Source organism: Xenopus laevis, chromosome 1L, assembly GCF_017654675.1.
Source record: "Xenopus laevis strain J_2021 chromosome 1L, Xenopus_laevis_v10.1, whole genome shotgun sequence".
Taxonomy (NCBI): Eukaryota; Metazoa; Chordata; class Amphibia; order Anura; family Pipidae; genus Xenopus; species Xenopus laevis.
The window spans coordinates 176,015,069-176,042,747 of NC_054371.1; the positions used below are offsets into that span (position 1 = coordinate 176,015,069).

General features: G+C 39.5%; 1 protein-coding gene across 1 annotated transcript; it reads left to right on the forward strand.

Moving 5' to 3' along the window:
• Nucleotides 1-499: 499 nt before the first annotated feature.
• rhof.L (ras homolog family member F (in filopodia) L homeolog) lies at nt 500-26,001 on the forward strand. The gene is given in 5 exon segments (NM_001093711.1): nt 500-724; nt 8,943-9,030; nt 21,750-21,859; nt 23,210-23,344; nt 24,737-26,001. Coding segments are annotated over 5 exon segments (657 nt in total). The 5' UTR covers nt 500-568; the 3' UTR covers nt 24,905-26,001.
• The last annotated feature ends 1,678 nt before the right edge of the window (nt 26,002-27,679 follow it).

Below are 27,679 nucleotides of genomic sequence, written 5' to 3' on the forward strand. Positions count from 1 at the left end.
GAACCCACAGATTGCCAGTCCGGGCCTGAATACTACTATACTACTACTACTACAACACTACTACTACTACTACAACACTACTACACTACAACACCACTACACTACTACTACACTACAACACCACTACTAAACTACTACACTATAACACTACTACACTACAACACTATTTCACTACTACAACACTACTACTACTACAATACTACTAGACTACAATACTACTATACTACTACTACAACACTACTACACTACAACACTACTATAACACTACTACAACACTACTACAGAAGTGCCAGTTAAGGTGTATCTCCGGGTGCCAGTCAATAACCAAACCAACACCATTCCGCGAACAGCACTTGAAAAGGGCTAGACTGAGACAAGAACTCGGTATAGGGCTGGAGGTAATGTCATGTGACCCAAGAAGCCAATGAGAGAGGTGAATGTGAATTGGGCTTCGCCTCACAGGCTGCTAGCTGTCAGAACGCCGGTGAGCGATTGTTTAGTGGAACTGCAGCTGCAGCAGGTATTTTCTCAGTCGCCTTATGGACTACGTCTGAGCGCCAAAATAACGATGACACAACCAAATGGAACCGTAAGCAACGGGACCAGGGAGGCCGGGAAGAGCCGAGAAAAACGCAGGAGGGAAGTAAAGATAGTTATAGTTGGAGACGGGGGCTGTGGCAAGACCTCTCTGCTCATGGTGTATGCAAAGGGCTCCTTCCCTGAGGTGGGTACCGCTCTCACACTCCTCTCTCTCTCTGCGGGTTCCCAATCTGCTTTCTGAACACAGTGTGGGAGATGTAGTTTCACTGCAGTAGCAGCAGCGCTTATAGCGGATCTGCTGCCATACGTTTAAAAAGTCAGCCAGACTGTAGTCTTTTTCTTTTTACATGTATTATTTGAAATAATTAGCCCCCCTCCCCCCAGAAAATAACATGGGCATTTTATTCCAGTCATTCCCGAACTCTGGGGTCGCCCTTTGCTCATGGGGGGTTATCTGGAGGTGGGGTGAGCCTGGGATACAGTTGCCTATTTGCAGCCAAGTTTGAAAGTAAAATTAGTTTGTGGTTTGGGGTGCACACTTCCTTCCTTCCTTATTCTGGGAACTAAACTACCAAATGGCTCCTTTAACTGTGTTTTCAGATGTCTCTAACCTTGTTATTAGGTAAGTGGGGGCCTGACATTAAAGGGGAGCTTGAACCAAAATATGCCGTTAACCATTGCCTTATAATAACAGTTTCCAACTATAATCTCATATCCGTCTGCCACTTAGTGAATGAGTCCCTTGTTTGCAGCAGCAATTTTGGGTTGAGAGAGAGAGAGATATACTTATAAAGACAAGCTACTAGGTATGGAGCTATAGTAAAAGGCAGTGCTTTCATGTTGGCCTTTCATTTTAACAATTACACAAATTTGTCTATAGAAAGGGCCATGGCGTTATATTCACAAATATGCCTAAACAATTTCATAGTTTGAAAAAAGAAAAATACAACTAAAGCTGGCCATAGACTCAAAAGATCTGATCGTACGAATCGAGGATTTGTACGATTTTCGGACGATGTGTGTGTGGAGAATCCCGATATTTTTCGTCTGGCAGAGATCGGTCGTTTGCTCGATCGGACATGTTAAAAAATTTCTGTCGGCTGCGGTTAATATCTCTGCGTGTATTGCCGATCGTACGATTTTCAGAGGGAGACTGTCACCATATTTTGTCGGACTTATCTTTCGTACGATTGCTGTAGGGGAAGAACATCGGCTGATCTGTTCTTTTCTACTTTATTTGATCTGAATGGTTAGTGGCGGGGAAGTCCGATCGTACCATGATTCGTACGATCAGATCTTTGCGTCTATGGCCAGCTTAAACCAGCCATGTGACTGACGATAAACCAGCCTTCGATGCCATACATGTGTACTGTGGAGCAGTGGCGTAACTAGTTGTTACTGGGCCCCATAGCAAATTCAATTTAGGACCCCAAAATATTTATAAGTTGGCCTATTTTACCAAGATATATTAAAATTGCTAATTAATTAGGGTCTCACTGGGCCCCCTACACTCCTTGGCCCCCCTGCAACCGCAGGGTCTGCTTCCTCTATAGTTACGCCCCTGCTGTGGAAATTTTCCCAGAGCCAGCAGTGATACAAAAGGATTAATTTCCTAGGGACTGCTGCATTCCACACAATTCACTAAATGGTTTTTAGTACTTAGAATTGCAAGTGTCTCATTTTGCATTCAGGTGGTTAAAGGTGGCTATCTTGTCACTTAAAGAACATCAACAAAGGCTAATGGTTTTAACAGGTATCTACACGTTGTAGAACCTGAATTCAGTCTTGTTTCCCGAAGGAAATGCAAACACTTTACGAAGAGAAACTTTTCAGGTGTAACATGTCTTGTCTCAACAAAAAAATGTGTCTACAAAAGGCCTGTATCTATTGTTTAAGCCTTATGTTGGTAGGGACAGGTAGGCTGAGGGCCCTGTCAGATGAGTGAATTCTTAGCAGTCTAAAGTAGTCGTTATAGTTATCTTTGGGGCTATCTACATATAAGTGCTTGTGTGGTTTGCCCCAAAGAAACAAGGAATCACTCTTTTAGTTTGTTATATTTGCTTTACAGAAGCAGAAAATGTTTGAAAGCTCTTGTGAGCATGGCCCTCCCTTTTTAACAATGTGAAATTGTGCATTGATTTTTATTGAAATATTGTTATATGTAAGCTATGCCGTGTAGTTGTATCTCCTCTGTAAAATGTGACTCTGCTTGTAGTCATTGGTCCAACTCCTTACTATATTAGCCACAGGATAAACAACACAGAGGCAAGCCAAAACTTGTATTTTGCTGTGTACTCAGCACTTGCCTCCATTACTTTGGATTTTCACATAACCTGAAACATTACTACATATTGTACTATGCAGTGAAATGCACTGGAACACAGCAAACACAGAACACAGGGATACAAAAATAAGTCACAGCACACATTATAGCATCCAGCTGTATGGACTAGGGTCCTCAAGTTCATCAGCATCAGTTGAGCTGCAGATATGCCCTTTGGGCTATGTTACATTCTACAGATGTTGTTAAAGACAAAATCCTTGGCTCTTTGCTCATATGTGGGAAACTCAGTGCCAATGACCGTTTACGTTATTTGATAGTTAAGGAGCACAAAACTATATGTGCTGTTTTATAACCCAGTGATACACTTCTCTGCATTTATCTCTTCTCTGCTACCTAGAAAGGCAGTGTCTGATGATTGTAATCTATTTAAAAAAAGGGAAAGTTGTGCTGTAACAATTGACAAAAACAGTGGATTTTTGTTAATAACTAAATAGGATTTAGCCACTCAAATGTTGGCAGATTAAGACAAAAAGCTTATTATTTATAGGGGCTTCTAAAAGATAGAGCTAATTATGCCACATATATTTACAGAAGTGTCTGTCATGTGACTGAGCAAAGCCATCCATCTTTTATACACAACACCTGCTCTTTCTGTAATATGCGTTAAAGATACAATCTTTTTTGCATTCACAGATGCTTTGTCTGCGGTTGTGGAAGATCAGCACTCAGGAATATTTGGGGTGGGTGGCCACACCCCATTCATCTCAAGTGTCTTAAAGCAGTGAGAACATTATGTTATAAGTGATTTTTGCCTTTCTTAGATAAACTGTGTGCATTCTTGGGCTGTGTATCACACCTCAAGCTGACTCCACTAGTGAACTAGCTGTCTAACTGCAAGGCACAACCTGGTACCATCAGATCTTAGGGTATTTTTGAGAACCCTCCCTTTGTTCATGCTTTTAAAAATATCTTGTGACTTAAGGTGGCCATGTGTTAAAACGTTTGCAGAGTTTGAGAACAATCAGATTTTCCCTCGATATGCCCACGTTGAGGTGGATGATATGACAGGGGCATGGGTCATAAACGTGCCTAAACTACATCTGGCTAATTTTCGGCTAGATATAAGTTGGATAGGCTCATCGGAGGTCCCCTTCAGAGGTCAAAAAGCTACCTACTCAGCCCATCAGCAGCTTTTATCTGCCTATGTATGGCCAGCCGTTTATATTACAGTGAGTTTGTATCAGCTCTGCTAAGTTCTGTCATCTTCTATGTGCAGTGTAAACAAGCCCCAGCAGGTGTATTCGGTGTAGTCATCTTCTATCTGTAGTGTAAACAAGCCCCACCAGGTGTATTTTGTGTAGTTGATGGAACCTTTGGTAATAATTATGTCCTGCTCCCATTAAAAAATAAAAAAATAAATATATATATATATATATATACACACACACACACACACATACATATACAGTTATTTCTTATGAAATAACATTTTCCTTTCTGTATTTTTCAAAAGTGCAGATATGGTAAAGATAATAAAGTATGTAAATTTATTTAAGGTATTTTCTTTACCTGTTGATATAAGCGATGGGGGAAATTGGTCCAAAGTTTCAAGTCACCCCCTGGTCACTACCAGGGGCTGAGGGCCGAGGACTGAACCTCTGTGAATCATGTGAACATGTCCTGCTTGAGTTTGTATTTTTTTTTTTTAAATACAGTGTTGTAATTACAAATTAAGTACGCAGGACTGATTTTTATCTGACACTATAAACACACATATACATACAATGCTGTTGGGTTGAATGGGCTCAGAGTGATTTCCTTATTTATTTTAGATTAAAGTTAGAAGGACAAGAGACTTTTAGTCCAGTCAGTTATGTGAGTAGGTATATCACATACCTCATTTTGAGGTGGGTATTAGTTAGGGTCAAAATTTGACTCATATATGAGAAGTAAATGAAGAAAGACCGACTGCTAAGAGAACAATTATAGAACAGATAAACATACTCATTGCAGTGAGAAAGCAGGATCTCAGCTCTGGTACGGTTATTACAGAATGCTTGTATTCATTTTATTTCTGTTACTTGTTCTTTAAAGTTAATTGGCATACCATCTCCCACATCTGTAAGGCAGAGAGGTATAGGTTTGCCTTTCCAACATTTAGTTTTGAATTCACACTAAAAATAACAAACATGAGCTACAGTGTTTACAGTGTATATGGTACACGTAGGATGCTTTATTCTTCTTTCTTCTCCATGTGTATAGCATCAAGGCACATTGCTTTGTATGTGCTGTACAGAGCAAAGGATTGTTGAAAAATAAATGTCTGTATGCAGAGCAAATTATATATTTGGTTGGTTGGTGTGTTTATAGTTGCTACAGTTCTAAAAAAAAGTCAGCCCACACATGTTGGTAGAAACAGTAGGCAAAGAGATATGGAGGTGTTGGTCTAGAGATAAACCAGCTTGGCCTGAAACGTTGTTACACAAAATTATTAATGTTAGCTTATAAATGATTTCCCATGCTCTCTGATTAACCATAAAATTTTATTGTGGTTTAACCACATGCATCCCAGTTTATAATGTTAAAACTTGTCCTTTCAGCTATGAAATCCCTGAGAGTGTCCTGACAATGTGGTTTCAGCCACAGAAAAAGTGTTCATGTAATTTGCAATTCTATTAGTGGAGATATGTGTGCAGGGACTCAGTGTTTTGTATGCGTTTGCACCCTGACTAATTGTTCAAAAAACTGTGTTTTAGAACCTATAATTAGGACCACCCCCAAAACCAAGTAAATCCCATTACACTCGGGGATAAATTAGATTACCGTGTTTACGGAGTTGCACTCTGATAGCTTTGCTCGTAGAATGCATGCAGTTAACCTCTTTGTTTCTAGAATATACAGTTAGGCCCATAAATATTTGGACAGACAACTTTTTTTTCTAATTTTGGTTCCGTACATTACCAGAATGAATTTTAAATGAAACAACTCAGATGCAGTTGAACTGCAGACTTTCAGCTTTATTTCAGTGGGTTGAACAAAAAGATTGCATAAAAATGCGAGGAACTAAAGCCTTTTTTAAACATAATTGTTTCATTTCAGGGGCTCAAAAGAAATTGGACAAATTAAAAAAACTGAAAATAAAATGGACATTTCTAATACTTGGTTGAAAACCCTTTGCTGGCAATGACAGCCTGAAGTCTTGAACTCATGGGTTTCCTCCTTTTTACTGCTCTGCCAGGCCTTTACTGCAGCAGCTTTCAGTTGCTGTTTGTTTGTGGGCTTTTCTGTCCCAAGTTTAGTCTTCAACAAGTGAAATGCAACTCAATTGGGTTCAGATCAGGTGACTGACTTTGCCATTCAAGAATATTCCACTTTAATAAACTCCTGGGTTGCTTTGGCTGTATATTTGGTCATTGTCCATCTGTATTATGAAACGCCTCCCAATAAATTTGATTGCATTTCGCTGTATTTGAGCCTCAGAATTCATTCAGCTGCTTCTGTTCTGCGTCACATCATGGATAAACACTAGTGTCCCAGTGCCACTGGCAGCCATGCACGCCCAAGCCATCACACTGCCTCTGCCATGTTTTATAGATGATGTGGTATGCTTTGGATCATGAGCTGTTCCACGCCTTCTCCATACTTTTTTTCTTGCCATTATTCTGGTAGAGATCTTGGTTTCATCTGCCAAAAAAAAGTTTTTTTCCAGAATAGTGCTAGCTTTTTTAGATTTTTTTTTTTTAGCAAAGACCAATCCAGCCTTTCTATTCTTGATGCTTATGAGTGGCTTGCACCTTGCAGTGCACCCTCTGTGGCAAATTCACTAAAGCGTGAAGCACCTAACACTAGCGCAAATTCTCCAGCGTGACGTCATTTCGTTACTTCTCTGAATTTACTGACGGGCAGCGTCGGACTGGGCCGGCGGGAAACCGGGAAAATACCCGGTGGGCCCCGGCCTTCATGGGCCCCCGCCGGCCCAGCCCCCTCCCCCAATGTTCTGGCCCCCAAATAAAAATTAATCGGTGTGCCAGTATCGCATGCGCTTTGGTGTTCGCGCATGCGCACCGGCGTTTGTATACACACCAGCGTGCGCAGAGATGTTCGCGCATGCGCGCTGGCGTGCGCCGAGCCGTTCACGCATGCGCGCTGGCATGCGCCGAGACGTTCGTGCATGCGCACGGGGGGCCCGGAGTATAGTTACCCGGTGGGCCTCCCCATGTCCAGTCCGACCCTGCTGACGGGCGCTGGCGTAAATTCGCTGGCAAAGTGGACCTAATCTAGCGCTACTTCGCACCCTTATGCCAAGTGAAGTTGTGCTATGGCGAAGGGACGTAACTACTCTAATTTAATAACTTACGCAGTTTACTGAACGTTACCTCTTGTGCCAGACTTGCCTTCGCCACCTCAGTCCTCAGACCAGGCAAGTGCAATAGAGTAGATAGGGATTGCTTCAAAAAAAGTTAAATTTTTTTCTAAGTCCCAAAAAACGCTGACGTCTTTCCCTTTTTAAGGGTGATAGGCTGAAAAAGATCGTAAATTTTTTTTTGGGGTACCCTCCTTCCCCCCTACATTTCCTAACATATGGCACCTAAACTATACAGTGGGCACATGTATAGGGCAAAATAACAACTCTATTTATTTTATGAAGGTTTCCTGGGCTTGTGTAGTGTAATTTATTTGCTGCTACATATACGTCCATTGTACTTTAACTTGGCGCCGTAAGCAAATTAGGCATCGCTAGCATAACTTCACTTTGCTTGACGAATTAACGCTAACGCAACTTCGCTACCATTCGCCTCCCTGAGCGCAAATTCGCATTTTAGTGAATTTGCGTAGCGCTGGTGAAACTACGCCTGGCGAAGTACGGCGAAGCTGGCGCAACTTCGGATCTTAGTGAATTTGCCCCCTGTATTTACTTTCATGCAGTCTTCTCTTTATGGTAGACTTGGATATCGATATGCCTACCTCCATGAGAGTGTTGTTCTCTTGTTTGGCTGTTGTGAAGGGGTTTCTCTTCACCATGGAAATGATTTTGCGATCATCCACCAGTGCTTGCTTTCTTTCTTTCTTTCTCAGGATGTACCAAACTGTAGATTTTGCTACTCCTAATATTGTATCCTAATTTCTCGGATGGGTTTTTTCTGTTTTTGCAGCTTAAGGATGCCTTGTTTCATCTGCATGGAGAGCTCCTTTGACCGCATGTTGTCTGTTCACAGCAAAATCTTCCACATACAAGCACCCCCCCCCTCAAATCAACTACAGGGTTTTTATCTGCTTCATTGATAATGACATAACAAATGAATTGCCCATACGTGCCCATGAAATAGCCTTTGAGTCAATTGTCCAATTTCTTTTGAGCCCTTTTTTTAAAAAAAGTTCCTCACATTTTTATGCAATCTTTTTGTTCAAGCCACTGAATAAAAGCTGAAAGTCTAAGTCGTCTCTGTCCAAAGATTTATAGACCTAACTGTATGTAAATTCCTTTGCTTCTAGAAGACATGTCAGTCTTTGAGTTTTTAAAGAATTCATTTCTCAGAGATATTCCATTCTTATTTCTAATGTTATTGTGGGCTTTTAAAAACATGTGTAAAACCTACCATCATCCTGTAGAAGGAACTTTGACAGTGCTAACCTTCAACACAGCTCACACTAGAAAACATACCGAGAAATAATGTCTGTGAAAATGCATGATTTGTTTTATTTCTCTTCTTTTTTTTAATCACTTGCTTTTGATTCTACTTGTAGCCCATTCGCTCTTTGTCTTAGAATGTGATTGCCTACATGTTATCAGTATCCCTTATTTATATAGTGCCCACATATTCCCCAGTGCTTTACAGAGATTATACATTATTTACAAAAACATATCCATTAATGTTTTGCCTAATGGCATACATATATTTCAACTGATTGACTACAGATAATTGACTGATCAACCCTATTACCCCCATTTACATGTAGTCTAATGGCACACAAAATTTCACCGGAGGAACAATTATCCCAACATGCAGACTGTCACTATTAACAATAGGCAATTACTGGCCTAAAAACACCCAAATGTGTTTTTCTGGACAAATGTTTATTTATTCTTATTGTGTTTTATGTTCTCTTCCCTTAACAGCAATATGCCCCTTCTGTGTTCGAAAAGTACACCACCACAATTACCATTGGAAACAAGGAATATTTTTTGCACCTGTATGATACAGCAGGTAAGAGTGACCCCTGCACAGCTGCAATATTAGCTTTCTTTCAGTGAAATGTAGGCTGTTCAAACATGGTTTTCTAAAGAATGTATAAAAAATATACAAGATAAGTCACATCTGAAAGAACATTTTCTGACCATATTGGTATTGTCTGCAGGAATATAGATGTCTGGAGTGTTCATGACTGATATAATATTTAATATATCTGTACGAAATGGAACACTTCGGCCAAAGCCGGAGGCTAGTGTGGGTTCAGGAACCTTTAGTTCTGCCACAGATTGTCTGGATTTGGATCCTAGTAATATTTATATAATATAGAGCAGATTCAGTCAGGATGAATGAAAGACATGAAAGCTGCAATAAATTGGTAGTTTGGCATGTACTTTGGTTAATAAATAGGGGCTCCTTTTCTTTTCCAGGAGTTTGCATAGTAGAAGCTCAGTGTCAGACTGGCCCACCGGGATACCAGAAATCTCCCGATAGACCCAGGTGTATGTGGGCCCTTTTGCTTCTAAACATTTAACCAATTTGATGGTCATTCCCTATTTCGTCATGAAAAAACAAGTAATAATGGAAGACTATAGTAAGTAAATATAAAAGGCTAGGAGAATAAAGAGGTTGAGTGAGGAGAGGAGGAATAATGGTTTGGAAAGATAGCCAACGGTCTAAGGTTTTCCTGGTGGGCCCCTGGCATTCCAGTCCGACACTGTAGAAGCTATTTACAAAACACAGTATGGAGAGTAACATTAGAAAGCAGCATATGTGTAAAGTCTTATTCATGTATGTGTGAATACACAACATTTGGAGTGTTTAAAGCAGTGCTGTCCACTTTTGTGGTAGAAAGGGCTGGAAGTTTTGTGGCCTACCTGGTGGAGAATCATTATGTGATTGGGAGTCCATACAGCTGCTTACCATGTATCTTCTACCACAGCCAAAGGGACATGCAGTCAACACAAAATATTTATATCAAAAGATATATGTCCCAAGGCTTGAATCCAATGAAAACAAATTGTTTATTAATGTTCACATATTAAAAGATAGATACATACTGACCCCACATGGTCCACCTTGCACGTTTTGTACCCTCCAGCACTTAGTCATAGGTGTCTCTAATAGCCATATGTTCCACATCAGAATTTAAACCCACTGCTGGAGAACCAATAAAAGAAGCCAGTGATGATCACTCCTAGTTTTAAAGAGGCAGAGTGTGGTACACATAGGCAAAGTTGGCTAGGTAGAGTTTGGCACAAGCTGGTTATGTAGGGCAAGTACTGACAGAGTAAGGAAGGAGACAGGGAAACCTATCAGGGCAACACAAGTAACGATCAGAACCACTCTGAGATTAACAGTACATTACTGTCTGAGGTGTGAACAGGATAACATTGCAGTGGCATATAGGTGTGTTATACACAGTAGTGATCTCAGTACTGATACCTTTTAAAGCATACACAAACAAGGTGTAAACTGTAAGCAGTCACCTCAGCCAGACTTTAATACAGGAGCCACACAAGGTAGACCCGCAGGTTGCCAGTCTGACAGCACTGGTTTCGACAAAATACCTTTCATCATGTATTTGAGATGCAAATTATGGCTTGGCTTCAGTTGCGGATTCAGCCAAATCTTTCATAAAAAATGTGGGGCCAATACTCAACACAGTGGATTTGGTACATCCCTACAAGCAAATGTCACTGCAGATCCCTCTGAGGTTTCGCTGCAGCTAGGGGAACGATGTAATTTTTGAAATTGTCTAGTGGCACTTAAGTTCCATGTAATAGTTTTCATTATCTGGTCCCAACCTTACAGTTTTTTTACTGAAGTCGGGGTACCAGAATTCCTTGTATTACACTCCACCAATCTCCCTTCATAGGGCTATTGTTGCATATTATCTATGTGACAAACAGGTTTGCATAGTTCTCTTAATGGAAATGTATTATGACTTCTTTAAATCTATATTTACCTACCTTTTCTACCGGTCTTTAAACAGGTTAGTCTGCTTATATAACAATAGTTTGCTAGAGGTTCACCTGTATATTACAGCTCATCATAGGTTTTGTTGTGTCATTTATGAACATTTATCCCTGTTTTTTTTCAGGTTAACAGTATTCATTTCATTGTATATATGTTTTCATGCCTTGATCTTTCACTTGAAATAGTTTGGTGTGGCCTGTTTTCTCCTAACTTAACAGAAAGAAAAAAAGTGAGAAAAACAAAAGCGTAATAGTATTCATATTTAAAAGATCTGTTTAAGAGATCATTTCATCTTGTTTATTGTGCAGAGCAAGTGAATACACAACATTTGGAGTGTTTAGAAATTCCTTTCATTATTTATTTGAGGTGCAACAGCAACACATTAAGAGGTAGTTTGAAATGAAGATGGGACAGATGTTGGATCTCTTATACGGAATGCTTGGGACCTGGCATTTTCCAGTTAAGGCATTATTCTGTCATTTAGATGCCATTACGCAACTAAAAATCAGTTTAAACATGACATAAACCCAGTAGGATTGTTTTGCCACCAAAATGGATTCATGCAGCTTAGGTAGGATCATCTACAAGGTATTTTATTGCAGAGAAAAGGGTAATGATAAAAAGTGGATTTATTTGCTCAAAATGGACTATTTGGTTAATGCCAAATGGGGGGCTGATTCTCGGCCTGAGTCTGCCCCTGCTGAAAAAAAGTGGTTCAGGGCTCAGGCAAAGAATACGTCTGATGCCAACTTAGGGGCTGATACTCGGCAAGAATCTGTCCCATGCAGGGCCGCTCCGGCCATGAGGCAAGGCCTTGAAACGCGCCTGGTCCCATGTGCCATTAGCCTTATACAAAGCTTAAAGGCCTTGTACGTAATTCAGACCTTTCTGGATATCAGGCTGCCAGATGGGTGTCTGTCTCCTATTGTTTTGAATGGGAAGCATATGCATTGTCGGACTGGGACACCAGGGGCCCACCCAAAAACCTTAGACCAGGGGCCCACCATAAAACCTTAGACCAGGGGCCCACCCTCAGTACTAATATTCTTAATCTCCTCAATCAACCTCTATTCTCCTAGTCTCTTTTCTTTACATACTATAATACTGTAATCAATTATTCCATCTATTTAGCCTCTTTGTTCTCATAGAATAAGGAATGGCCATGAAATAGGCCAAATGTTTAGAAGCAGGAGGGCCCACTGACACGTGGGCCCACCGGGAGGTTTCCTGGTATCCCGGTGGGCCAGTCTGACACTGAGCATATGACCGTTGTTACAGTAGTGTATCTGTAGGGGGCAGACCCCACAACTGCAGGAGACAGGAGGCCCAGTAATGTACCCTCATGTATTCCACATGCATGCAAGGATCAAAAAAACCCTAAAATGCTTTATTACTGGGAGGCAGGTGGGGCGGCATACAGTGTTCTGCCTCAGGCAGCAGCAGACTCTGATCTGATTGTGTATTTCTTAAAAGTTAAGAAAGGGTGAATGCTGCAGTCTGTACACTTCCTTGCTTGGGGAAAGTCCTTTTCTTCACAGTACAGAAAGTATTTCTGTACCACACCATAGTGGTGCCTGTGTTTGTTGGCTTCTTCCCATTATTTGCCTGAGTTCAAGCCAGTTAGCATAGGTTCTGTGACTTGGTCTGTCTGTTGCTGTTTTGCAGCACATTATTGTGGCACATAATTCTTTCATTTGCATATGTTACTGAAGACATTTAGCCCTCTTTATCTATGAGGGAATCTATAAAAAGCACTGCTGGAAAGTTACCAAGTTCCAACACTCAGTAACCCTGCTTTCTGTCACTAAAAAGTCACTGGAGCTGTGCATTCTGTTCCCGAAGGACTTTGTTTTACTGCAAGGATCAAACTTAATTATTTTTCTTAGACTTAAAGGGATATATATCCTATTTATAAGTTTGTTTATATATTCTTTATGTTCTCATGACAGGGCTTAGCTTGCTGCGAAATGCATCTTGTTCTCACACATTTACTTAGTGGAAGTGGCCAAACTGTTTTTTGTATTATGATATGTTCTTCTTAGAACAGCAAAGTCTATTTTAATCTATTTGTTGAACATGAGTACAGTAAATAGTGATTGTACTGAACATCATTTTTGATTAGTGTTATTAATAACAATAATAGTTTCATTGATATGAAGAGGTTTGTTGCCTATTGGGAATCTGCACTACTTGTGGGTGACAAGTCTCCTGAATAAACCTTTTCCTTGATTAATATGGAAAATGCTGCATGTAAAACCCTTTACATGCAGCAGTCTGGTCAGGGTGGGACACTGGGGGAAAAAACAGTTGAGCCCCATGAGCCAGGCCCAATCCCCACTGGGAACTGTGGATTCTCCCATCACTCCTCTTATCATGGCTGCAAAAGGTAATAAAGGTACGTGAGGCGCAATTGGGGTGGGGAAGGCTGCAATTTGTACGGGGGGGGCTGCAACTGAAGTGGCTGGCCCCTGAGGGCGAGGCAGTTGCCCTGGACCCACTTGTCCGATACTGAATCCAGTGTTTTACATATACTAATACCTATATTGGGTAAGAAACAGGTATTTTCAGAAGATTTGTTGTATGCGAGTAGCAAAGATTTTCCTTGGGCAAGAATTCTCCTGGTCTGCCATTGTCTTAGCTCAATAAATCCTAGATCAACAAAAAACATAGATTTCTTTGTGATTAAAACAATAGGCATGTATGCCCTGTTCATTGAATTTATGTTGGAAAAGGGGATATACTGCACCTTTAAGCATGAGCCCTTAACGGGGTGGTTCACCTTTAAATTCATTTTTAGTATATTATAGAATGGCCAAGTTTCCAATTGGACTTTATTATTTATTTTGTATAGTTTTTTTTTTATTATTTGCCCTTTTCTTCTGACTCTTTCCAGCTTACAAATGGGGGTCACCGACCCCATCTAATTTCAAGTAATTAGAAACTGCAAATGTATTGTTATTGCTACTTTTTATTGCTCATTTTCTATTTAGATTCTTTCATATTTATATTCCAGTTTCTTATTCAAATGAATGCATAGTTGTTAGGGTAATTTTGACCCTAGCAACCAGATTGCTGGAATTGCAAACTGGAGAGCTGCTACATTAAAAGCTAAATAACTCAAAAACCACAAATAATGAAAACCAATTGCAACTGTCAACAGCATGCTAAAGTTAACCCCTTTAACTGTCAGACGAAAGCAGCTGTTCTATATGAATATAATTTGTTATAATGGAATAAAAGTACATAAAATCTAGATCACAATGTACATCCAGTTTAATGCATACTGGCCAACATTCCTGACAGGAAAATGAGGTCACATTAAGCCAAGCCATAATCTTTCCTTAACACGCTCCATTGTACCCAGCCATGCACCAGTCTGGCATAGACTCCATTTCTTCACATTCATTGTGCTCTATCTAGGACAACTAAGAGATTTGCTTAAAGGGATACTGTCATGGGAAAAATATTTGTTTTTTTTCGAAATGCATCAGTTAATAGTCCTGCTCCAGTAGAATTCTGCACTGAAATCCATTTCTCAGTAGAACAGATTTTTATATTTAATTTTAAAATCTGACATGCGGCTAGATATATTGTCAATATCCCAGCTTCCCCCAGTCATGTGCTTGTGCTCTGATAAACTTCAGTCACTTTTTACTGCTGTACTGCAAGTTCAAGTGATATCAACCCCTTCCTTCTCCCCCCCACCAGCAGCCTAACAACAGAACAATGGGAAGGTAACCAGATAGCAGCTACCTGACACAAGATCAACAACAGCTGCCTGGTAGATCCAAGTAAAGCACTCAATAGTAAAATCCAAGTCCCACTGAAACACATTCAGTGGCATTAAGTAGGAGAAACAACAGCCTGCCAGAAAGTAGTTCCATCCTAAAGAGCTGAAAGCACATGAACAGGCAAAATTGTTATAATCAGTCAGACATGAACCCACTATATGTGCTTGTTTTTGCATGATTCACACAGCAATATTACAACTAAAAAAATACACTTGCTGGATCAGAAATTAAATTTTATATTTTGGAGTGAATTATTTGTAGTGTTAACAGCATAATGTAGAAATAAAAAATACATCCTAAAAATCATGACAGAATCCCTTTAAAAGAAACTACAAGTTGATAAAAGGAAGTGTTTATATTCAGTTATTTATTCACTTTTATTTTGATTATATTTATGTGTATGAACTGACATTCTCTTTCCATATACATATATATATATATATATATATATATATATATATATATATATATATATATATATATATATATATATATATATATATTAGGGATACACTGGGTGCTCAGTAGTGATCACTATCCATTGGTGTGTGCAGTTGCTGGGCTAGAAATGTACATCATTTATTGACAAATGTACTTTGCTGTACAACTGGTAGGTTACTGACATACTGGCCAGTTACATCTTCAACTTCTGGTCTCACTGCCATAGAACATTCCCCATGTGGTTGTGTGGGGTAATTGAAACTCATGCCCTGTCTTGGGATGTTAAACCCCTTAATTAATGGGAGTATAACATTCCAGTGTATATTTAATACATGCATACTTCCAGGTTAATTTAACTTGCTGCTGTGAGACCCATAAAAGAAAGTTGTATGGACACTCCTGCTGAGGATGGCAATATTAAATGGGGTAGGATGGTTTTCCATGCCATTATCCAGTGCTTTTAACCTGCCCTGTGTGGGTGGATTGCCACAACTAACGCTGCTTGTTATAATCAGTCAGACATGAACCCACTATATGTGCTTGTTTTTGCATGATTCACAGTAAACACATGCATATGGTCCCTGTCATCTAAAATAATTATTACATGTGTTATTGCAGTGAAGCTGGCCTGCTGCAGGAATGTTATATTACCAGTCATATCATAGATAACAGACCTAGGGGCAAACCTGCAAAAAAAAAAGAAAGCTTAAAACTTGTTTTTATTTTGTTTCTTTCTCTAGTAAAATGTTGAGATGAATGCATTTCTGGATACCTTTTTGTATATCTGCACGTAACTGCTTTGTCTTCAGTGCTGTATCAAGGGCATACCATTTCAAGTAATTAGAAACAAACACTTTTAGACTTGTATGAAAATGATAAATGTGTTTTGTTGAAAATATTTAACAACTATTTTTAACTTAGCTTCACAAAATAATAATCTGTGCAGGTAGGAAGCTTCTATTCTTCATTTAAAGAGGTTGGCCAAGGCTGGTCCCAATAGAATAGCACTGATCATCATAAACGGGCAGGCAGGCTCTGGTCTCTATGGACGCCTATACATGTCTTTAAAGTGCTGCATATTTACATCTTCAGTTCCTGAGAACAGAGGGTTCATTATGTAAATCCAGATATAAAGTGTGAATAAGGGAAGCAATTTTAGCACCACACTATCAAAACAAGTCAGACTGTATCTAATCAGTCCGTTTTACAGATGGCCATAGACGCACAGATATCATCGTAAGAAACTAATATTCGTACGATATTTGGTGCATGTATGGTGGGAGACGAGCCAACCGCTACCGGCAGAAGGCTTGGATATCAGTCGGCTCCTTGTGGAGAATTTCCGGCCCAGGTGGAAAATTTTGTTAGTGCTGAATCATCAGATGCAGGTAGAATTCTATTGTTTCTACCTGTATATCTGAAGATTTAGCTCTAAACGTGTGTATTGAAACTAGCGATCTTTCTTGGAAACATATTTTCCAAGAAAGAGCGTAATTGTTACATCTATGGCCACCGTTACTCTTTAAAATTAGACCAGGAGCCTTCTCTTTTATTAAAGGAAGTGTTTTCAGGCATGCACATTGCATGTATTACATTTCATGAATATTAGCAGTCTTTTATTTAAAAAAACTAAAGCTTTTTCAGCTTCATTTCACCTATTAGATTAGACAGCACAGCTAATGGGAACACATTTGTTTGAGGGCCCATTCTGATCACTGATCATTATATAATACACAAAAGCCATGAATATCTTGTAAATGATATCCTTATAAACGATGACTAGTGATGTCATCAGTTATAAAGCTGAGTAGTGATGTCATTTTTGTCACATAACTCACTAAAACATGTGTATTATAATAAATAAAGTACCCCTTGTTGGAAAATATGAGGATATCAGAAGTAACCTCGGAGTTCCATGACCTGCATAAAAGCACAAGGCCTCAGTGACTTATAATATCCTTATATATTACAATAGGGGTTACTTTATTCACTATATAAATGTTTTATTTTTCATTGTTGCCCAGTCATTTGCTCTAAAGCCTATGGCACACAGGGTGTTGACAAGTGAATTCCATTAAACTGAATGCCAATGTGAACAACCAGGACTAATAATTTCCACTAGCAGAGGATATGCCCCATGTGCCATATACCTCAAAACAAATTAGTTGCACGTGCCTTTTCAGTGTACACTTGTATAGCAGGATACTTACTCCTTTATTATTATTGGCACAGAAAGCTAACCTTTCTACATACACTCCAATGTCATCTGATTTTTTGTTTGCCCTTGTAGCACAGATGACGTCCATATACATCTTTTCTGAGCTCTAGAAACTAGTAAAAACAAAACAATAAGCATAATTTGTTGTTCCATCCAGTGTAACTGGGCCATATGATGTGTTGTCCCCATGTGCTTTAATATTGGGTTGCCACTTGCTTCTCTGGGGAACCTGAACCAGTTGCATTGCTTGTTCACCTTTAAATTAACTTTTAGTTTGATGTAGAGAGTGATATTCTGAGACAATTTGCAATTGTTTTTCAATGTGGTTTCTGAGATATTTAGCTTTTTTTCAGCAGCTCTCCAGTTTGCAATCTGGTTGCTAGGGTCAAAACTGCCCTAGAAAACCATGCATTGATTTGAATATGAGACTGGAATATGAATAGGGGAGGCCTGCTCAGAAAGATGAATAATAAAAAAAGTAGCAATAACAATACATTTGTAGCCTTACAGAGCATTTGTTTTTTTAGATGGGGTGTAATGATACACCCGCCCGTCGCGTGCTGCCTGCTCCCTTCAGTTCTGCTATAGCGCGTGGCCGCGTGCTTCCAGGTTTATGCGCCGGCATGATGACGTTGTCGTGCAACGGCGCGAAATTCAAACTATTTAAAGGGGCTTTGTGATTTAACACATTGCCCATTGTTAGGTTCAATTAGTTTGTTCCTGGTGATTTTGCTACATGTGTTCTATTGATCTTCTGTTTATGACCCTTGCCTCACTATTCTGAACTCTGTATCCTGACCCTTGCCTGCCTGTTTATTCTGACCTCTCCAAGCTGATCCTTGCCTGTTTGACTATTCTGTGCTCTCCAATCCTGATTCCGGCTTGTCTGACTATTCTAACTCTGCTTGTGCTGGCCCAGCCTACCTGTTCTACAGTGTGTTGTCTGTTCTGCCTTCCTAGTTGTGTTCTTCCATTCAGTATCCTTGGTGAGACAATCGTGCCCCTTTGCTGGTCCAGAACCTGTAGCTTTGCTCCTCTCTTAATAAGACCTGGCGGCATCCAATTACCCAAGGGCTCCTCCCGAGGTGAAAGGCGGCTGTTATAGGCGGAAGCAAGAGCCGAGACCAAGGAGCCTAGCACTGCTTCTAAATTTAGGGTGCCGTTCGTGACATGGGGTCAGTGAAAGTGTCAGAGGAAGAAGGCAAATAATAAAAATAAATAAATAATTGAAGATCAATTGAAAATTTGCTTATAATTGGCCATTCTATAACATACTAAAAGTTAACTTAAAGGTGTACCACCCTTTAAGCTACAGACTGTCTGTTTACTACAACATACATGGGCTTGCAGGAAGCAGACTTTGATTATGGTTATAAATTCTTAAGGATTATTTTCAGGGAAACATACATTCCAGTAAAATAAAAAAACTCTACCCTGTTATTACATGAGGATTGGCAGGAACTTCAGTTATGTAGACCTGTGATAAATACTGTAAAGTATGCTATTGACTTTTTACAATTCTGTGAAAGTACTTAGACATTCGTAGGTGTTCGAAGCAGGCGACTCCTCATCGTTTATTACCCTAATGATTTATCGATCAATTGTGTTGTCTGTTTTATGTGCCTTTATGTACCAGAGCCACAGAAATGATACCTACTGTTAAATTTCCAAGTTTTCCTTTTAACATTTCCATAATAGAAACATTAGTATGAAATATATTTGGAGAACCACATTAAATAAGATGCTGCATTGTATTGTATAGTTGTAATAATAAATAAAAACCAGTGTTAATATAATATTACTATTATACCAAAAAGGCATACTGTATTTTGGGGGAATGTTTATTGAAAACCCCCCTTTATGTGTCTATACAAATCGAGGGAGGAGCCCATGACTAAGCACCCTGAAGGGTGTGAAACGCGTAGGGTGGATGGAGATGGAGCTATAATTTTAATTTTCCAACCAATACATTTATTTTTTAACTGAATATCTCTGGTCTTGTGGATCCGTTTGAGTGCCGGTCAGCCCTGCTTCTTTATATTCTTCTGTACCGCTCCCTGAAGCTGGGGGTCTGGGGCTGGTGCACCCGGACCACTTTAACTGTTTGGTGAGTTACTTTAGAACTAATTCTGGAGCACCTAACCATTTGTATACAAATCGAGGGAACATGTTAACATCATCACAGGTTAACGCTCTATTTTTCTTATGTTATGTTAGCCTGGAATGTATGACTAAATGATAAGGCATAGTGGGTCTTATTTATTAACACTGGGCAAATTAGCACCTGGACGGTAACCTAAAGCAACCAATGAAATGTTAGATTTCAGTTTTCAACCTGCAGCTGGATGAAAAAAGCCAGTCACCCATTAGTTGCCATAGATTAATCTTATTAATAGGTGTGGGGGGGCTCCCCACTGTCATTTCACAGTATGATTGTTTCCCTGCAAAGCAGTTAGGGACCGTCTGAAGTTTCCTATCCACAGCAGTCAGAGCAAGTATAACAAAGGGGGAATTTCACTGCATACAGTTAGGTTTCTTATAAAGATGGTACACATGTTTTAAATAAAGTATATTGGAGATTGATTTCTTTTTCATTAAAGAAAGTAAAAATGGGATTACATTTTTGTTGCCTTTACATCCCCTTTAACTCAAGAAACTGAATTCTGGATGGCACTAGCCAGCAGCTCTTATACCGCAGTGTTCAGCAACAAGGCTTCCTGCCATTTCACAGAACACGAGAAACCTGTGGTATAAGTGATGAGAGCGGAAACGCTTTGCAAACTGTTGCCTGCATTGCATCAAGTGACTTATGTATGCACTTAACCCCTTTGTGGAATGAAAAAAGAAGAATACAAAGAGATTCCTGTTTGTCCCTTCCCTGCCTGCCAAGCTCATCTAGGAGCAGTGCAGACACTCTTCCTCAAGCCCTAAGTAGAATAAAAAAAAATGTTGTTGGGTTTTTGTAGGCAAGACAAGGTCTGTCCAGCTGAAGGTGGCCTTCCAAGATATTTATTACAGCCCCACGACTGCCTCCGTGATACACAAGCTACTGTGTATGTTATTATTGTTTTATCTGACAGACCATAGGAAGTAGAAAGTAATGGCATGTTTGGTACTGCTGCCCCAAATCATAAAATTTGATATCTATACTATACCTATACTCATGTTTCATGGCCAACAAATCTACACATCCAAACACATGGTTGTACGTAACTATCTGCTACTTGGCATTCTAACATGAGTATTTTATAAAAGTTTGTCCCTTAAACAAGGTTACATCTTGTAGGACTGCACTGTTTTGGGCTATGTGTGACACCTACTTTGTCTGCAACCTCAACATCTAGGGGCAGATTTATCAAGGGTCGATTCCAAGTTTTTTTTTATGGTTTTATGGACTAGGGAGTTGTTCCAATTCAATTTGAGTTTTTTAAAAAAAATTTGATTTTTGAGATTTATCATACTCTGGCCCTTTAACAACTCAAATTCAACTACTCGCCACCTAAAACCTGCCGAATTGCTATTTAAGTCAATGGGAGACGTCCTGGGATCAGTTTGCAGTTGTTTGCAGCCTTCCTGACATTCAAGTTTTTTCAATTCAAATTCGAGTCGAGCCTATTCACCCGAGTTAAAATAAAAAATCTATTTTTGTAATGAATATCAACTGGTCGAATTTTGAGTTCATGGGAGATTATGGGAGTTTAAAAAAAAAAAACAAAAAACCTCACATGAATTCAAAATTCGACCCCGGTCAATTTTATTTATGGGTGCAGACATTGCAGCCGTCGGTTATGTGTGTGAAGGTTTTCATTCACCCAGGTCACGAGGTACAGTATCTACAGTAATAAATCCAAAGCAACTGGTACTTGCTGACTAGTTTATAGTGATGGCAGAATGGGCAATTTATTACCCACAGGAAATATTCTCTGCCATGGGCGATAAAGCATCTGAATATACCTTTGTCTCCAGATTACATTGCTACGTGTAAAATATCTTACATGCAAACACAATTGCATAATTATGGGAAAATGTAGAAAGGGGCATTTTTGCATGATGATCACCCTCATTAACCAATAAATAATAGTTAAAATGTGCTGCAAGGATCCATTCTGTTCTTGCTAAGCTCCAGGATGTGAGGCTCACAGGAAATAAATAGGTGCTACTTGCAGCAGGCGATAACCAATATCTTTCTCACACAAAATATAAAGCTGTAAAATGATTTAGTCAGTCCGGTAGGATGATGACAAATGCGTCTCAAAACGTTCTAAAATGGGTGGTCTTAATTTTGCCACTTTTGTTTGTTGTCACAGGTCAAGAGGATTATGACAGGCTACGTCCCCTGTCGTATCAAGATGTCAATTTGGTTTTAATATGTTACGATGTTACAAACCCCACCAGTTTTGATAATGTGCTAATAAAGGTAAGAGAACAGATATACATTTCAACTTTCCCGTCTTCTGTAATGTTAAACATAGGTAGTGAGCCTAAGCTGGAGTTTCAGGAGTAGCACAGGATAGTCAGGCTTATAGATTTGGGTAGCCTGAGCTACAGCAAAGAGTAATAGGGAACCTATGTGCTGTAGATATACTGTTGGAGGTTATTGACAGGGCAGAAAAAACAAGTGCAAGCCAACACTTTTTTTTTGGTATGGTAAGAATAGCAGTGCATTCCACATACAGTACAACTTGCACTGGATTCAGAACAAGGTTCCATGAGCAGGCTGTGCATATATTCCCTGCTGCAAGTGATCTGTGGACACTTTTCTACCCCTTTAGTGCCCTGTCACCTGCAGGAGGTGATTTTGTAAATTACCTTAGCCATTTTTCTAAAATTAAAGCTTAAAGTTTGCTGTGCCTCTTTCTGGTGTTTTTGAGTCCAGCAGCTCTGTAATCCAGATGCCATCAGGCCCAGATTTGTGGTGAGGCCACAAAGGCCCGGGCAGGCCCGGACTGGCAATCTGTGGGTTCTGGCAAATGCCAGAGGGTCCCATAGAAAGTCAATATTTAGTGGGCTGTTTGGGCCTCTGTGGGGGCTGATTGGACCTCTGTGTACCTGAAATGCCAGGGCCTATTTTAATTCTCAGTCCGGACCTGGGCCTAGGATGGCAAAGTATTAGGAGCTGCATGCCACTCAGGCCGCTTTTTCTGCAGAACTGGGGACGCGCAGCTCCTCCTCTGCGCGCGGGTCGAGGTAGGGCGCTAGGACACCTAGGGGCACCCGCCCGTGAAATCTGGCCCTGAAAGCCATCTTGAACTGTTACAATTTGCTATATTAGTTGATACATTTCTCAGCTGCATCTGTGGAATATTAGCAACTATTGTATAAGACGTGAAAAGGTAAAAAAAATGCAACATTACACTTCAATATTAGGAAAAATATATAGCAATAAAAAATTTGAAAATGCATATTGAAAAGTTGCTTAGAACTAAATTGTATTACATTATGCAAAAAAAAAAAAAAACCTCATTTAAACTCCAGAGCACTGAAAAGAAATGCAGTGATTATAGAGGGTAATCGAATTGTGCAGTTACTTCCCTGAAAACATGGCATAGATGTATATAAGCAATGAGAAAACCAGGTCATGTTCCAGGTATTTTCATCATCCAGATAAGACTGTTAAAAATAGAGCAGATGACCAGGGGTTGAATGGGGTATTTGTCATACTAAGCAAATGAGTGTGTCTGTGAGTCACATAGTTCTTATCTGTCCTTCAACATGTTCATAATTCAGTCATTCAGTGTATATACTTTGTTTATACTTTGTTTATCAGTGGTATCCAGAGGTTAATCACTTTTGTCGAGGGGTTCCCATAGTGCTTATTGGGTGTAAAACAGACCTCCGAAAAGACAGAGAACGACTACGCAAGCTTAGGACCTTACAGCAGGAACCAGTTACTTATTTTCAGGTAAATATATTTCCATTTTTTCCTCCCCTTTAGAAATGCAGATTTTGTATCTTATTTAGAGGGGAACGATGGCAAAAATTCTAATTAAACATAAGCCTCGGCATACTGAAATAACTAACTTTGTAAATACAATCAATTAAATATTGTGCATCGTTTCTGAAATCAAGTATATGTTCTTTATGCCCCTCTCAGCATCTGTTTCTCTTCTTTCTGTCTTCATGCAGCAGTTGGGTGTCAGATATTCATTGACCTTTAGATCCAATATATCTTATAGGGGGATTTTCTTTCCTAGCAGATGAATAACTCAATCAAATAACTGATTACAATACAAGCCTTTTGCACAAATCCTGCATGTAGAGAGACATGATGTCTAGTGATTTTAATAGAGTGAGCTCTAATATACTGTATCTTCTAGGCAAAAGAAGCCCCCTATAAGATGTTGTATCTCCCACCCTTTCTGCTATAGTCAGGTGATCCCACTGGTGGCCAATAAAAGGGCAACCACGTTTGGGAGTTTTACTTTGAAAGCAGCTAGTAAGTTGAGGGTAAAACTTAGTCCCGTTATAAAATGTATAATGAAGCAATTGAATTCTTAATGAATCGGATGCAAGTTGAGTGTAGGAACTGGCCACACCGGGGATGACTTTGATGTATTTGGCCATCTTAAATATATTGCAATCGCAATCCCTGTTTTGTTTAAAGGGTAAGGCATTTTAAGTAGCTTAAGGCACAAAATGATTTAATGTCCTTAATATATTGATAATGGGTTGAGTGCAGAGGACCTCTTGTATTTGTCTATAAGTTATATTGGATCTAACTGTCCATGAATATCTGACACCCAACTGCTGCATGAAGAGAGAATGAAGAACAGATGCTGAGAGAGGGATAGTGAAAGATCAACTTGATTATTTCAGAACAATACAGAATTTTTAATTGATTGTATTTAGAAAACATATTTTAATACGCTGAAGCTTATATTAATTTTTCATATTTTCAATATTTTCCCTTTAAGAGATCATGCCATACAGTCAGAAGAGCTGTTGGTGATTATTAAGGGGCATGAAAAATCCATGCCCCCTTATTCTGAACAGACCTTTATGGTGGAGGGGGGCTCTTTAGCATGTATGACTGTTGGCATCCCAATCAGTGGCCTTGCAATTCTCTTTGGAAGGAGGGCCACTATTTAGTCATCTGGGTTATTAAGAATCTAAAAATGGATTCTAACTCATGAATAAAAATCCCATAATGTTTATGTTTCATGTTACCTAAATAATTGAAATAGAATGAAGAAAAGCTACATATCTACATTTTTTTTTTTTGTCCACAACATGGGAACTGTATTGTTTGAACACTGCATGGCTTTTCTCATGGTAACCGGTTCTTTTGCTACAGGGTGAAGACACGTGTAAAAGTATACAGGCTGTAGAATATCTAGAATGCTCTGCCAAGTACCAGGAGAACATAGACAATGTTTTTAAAGAGGCCACTTTAATTGCATTAAATGGTATGAAAAAAGAACAGAAGCTGAAGAGGAAACAGAAGAATTGCTCGGTTCTCTGAGTCAGACTCTTTGTACCAGCTCAGTTCCACACCATCTCCCATCACTGGCACTTCAATTTAACGGTCAGGACTGTCTCGGCTGTAAATATATCTTATCATTTTAATATGAACATTTTCCAATATTTTATTCACAACGACATGTTTTTCATTTAAGATGGGACTGTTACAACTCTGCTTGGCCATTCATGCCTTTTACGGGATTGCAAGTGTGGTGGATGCACGTCGAATTCCATAAGGATTTTTATTTTAGTACTTAAAGGAATAGTAACATCAAAAAATTAAAGTGTTTTAAAGTAATAAAAATATAAAACAGTGTTGCCCTGCACTGGTAAAACTGCTGTGTTTGCTTAAAAAACACTACTATTGTTTATATAAATGAGCTGCTGTGTAGCAATGGGGGCAGCCAATCAAAGGAGAAAAGGCTCAGGTTACACAGCAGATAAGCTCTGTAGAACATAATGTTATCAGTTATCCACTATTTAACTTGTGCCATTTAGCCTTTTTTCAATTTCCACCATTGCTACACAGCAGCTTGTTTATATGAACTATAGTAGTAGTGTTTCTGAAGCAAACAGGTCAGTTTTACCAGTACAGGGCAACACTACATTACATTTTCATTATCTTAAAACAATTACATTTTTAGGTGTTACCGTTCCTTTAAGTGCCTAGCAGCAAACTGCCTGTATTTATGTTTTAAATACCAGAAAAAAAGATAATGAAGAGTCTTTTTAGTTCTTCAGCCTGAGAAGAATGAGCTATTGGGAGTGTCATACCTGGAGACAGCAATCTGTTTAGCTACAGATGTTCCAGAGACGTTGACAGACATAAGCTTTGATGTGGTTTAAGACTGAGATAGGCTGCAACGGACTACTTGGTCTGGCCCTGTCAAAAATTCCACAACACATCTAGAATTACTGATGTTTTTTTTTCATTTAAAAATTATGTGTAGTTTTTCTTGTAGTGAACCATTCATAAATATGTAATATGTATGTGAAGTCCTAGTCACTATAAGAGACCGGGTGGGGCTTCAGTTAGACAGATAAAAGATGAAACATCAGAAGCGTTAAATACAAATAATAACTAAAAAAAAAAAAAAAGCTAGATGGGTCTTTTGTGTATCCAGGTGTTTCTGTGACCCTGACTCGGGTCAAATAAAAAAAGACTGAGAGTGTCCGTCATTAATCCACCCCTGCCTGCCTGCACTATAAAAGGGGTTTCAAAGGCTGTAAAGGTCCACCCCATATTTAACTTAAACCTCCAGACCAGGATAGCACCTTGCTGGGCGGAGCTTGTGAAAAATGTAGCCTAGGGGCTCACGCTCATTAATCTGCCACTAACCCCACTGGCCAAATGACCCAAGAATATAGCTCAATGCAAGCCTGAATTTCCCAATAATACCTTCTGATTTCAGAAGGCTTCACTTTACATGTCATTGCTTGTGAAGTCCTTCTCACCGTAACCAGGTTCAGTTTCCCATTTTGCTACTCTCCAAGTCCTACCCCTCAGAAGCCATGTTCCAATATCTTGCACTGATGAGATCTAACAAGATTGAAACTGGCTGTCCGCAAGTTTGAATATATGGTTTTGAACTATTAGGCTGTATCTTTGCTATAAACCAGTGGTTCTGGATAGGGATGCACTGAATCCAGGATTTGGTTTGGGAATCGGCCAGGATTCTGCCTTTTTCAGCTGGATTCCGTTTCGGCCGAATCCTTCTGCCCGGCCGAAAAGTTGCTTAGAATTGGCCATTCTATAACATACTAAATGTAAAAATGTAAATGTGAACCACCCCTTTAAAAGTGAACTACTCTTTTAAAGACAAGGGCTTATAAACAGCCCCTGCAACCCTCTGGCACAGACAAGGTAAGCATTGGGGGGGGGCATTGTAAAAGCAGCCTCAGGGCAGCACAGGGGCTAGAAATTGCATTCAATTGGCTCATATCAGACTGTAATAATTTACATTCATGTGAAGTGGATCTAAAGTCACTGACTGGTTTATGGCAGGTCAGACTATACAAGTCAGCTCATACTTATGCAGTTTACAGTATAATGCACAGTCAGGATTAGGGGAGTGCTAATAAGAGAGGCTGGTAAGTCAACTTTACTCTGTAGTATGGCAGTTTAGATGTCTGGTTTGGCCTGATTGTAAATAAAACTTTTATACAAGTTACATATTAATATGGAATCTTGTTTTAACCCTTAGCTTGCTATTTAGTACTAAATGCATAAATGTGGATAATATGCACCTTCCTGGTAAACAGAGCCCTGTACATAGGGTAAGTGTGGGAGCTGCATTACATATAAGGCAAGGGGAAGTCCTACTGTGACAATGTAGGTGAGGGAGCAAGAGACTGGTTGGGGAACATTATGGACACACTGGTAATTTACATTCCATCAAATCTGCCTTCTGTCCTGTGAAGGGACGACAAATGCATTAACTCCCAGAATCCTTCACCATATTATCAAGGCAAAAGAAACTGGGAGTCTTATTCCCAAATGTATTTTATACTAATCTCTCAATGTGATCCAATGATGTGGGCAGAAAATAATAACTGATGCAGATGAGCAGGTCTAGACAGGATGTGTTTTAGTACATAAGCAATAATTATTAGCTCCTGTGTGTAGAATCACTCACAACTCAACCACTTATTTTCCTGCCTACCTTCTCTCTGCGAGACACAAACTAGATGGGGGGAGGTGGACAGTTTAGAAGTGGCCTAGATACTCATCTATATGCGGCTCAATGCTGCTACAGTGCCTCTTCAGGATCACTCT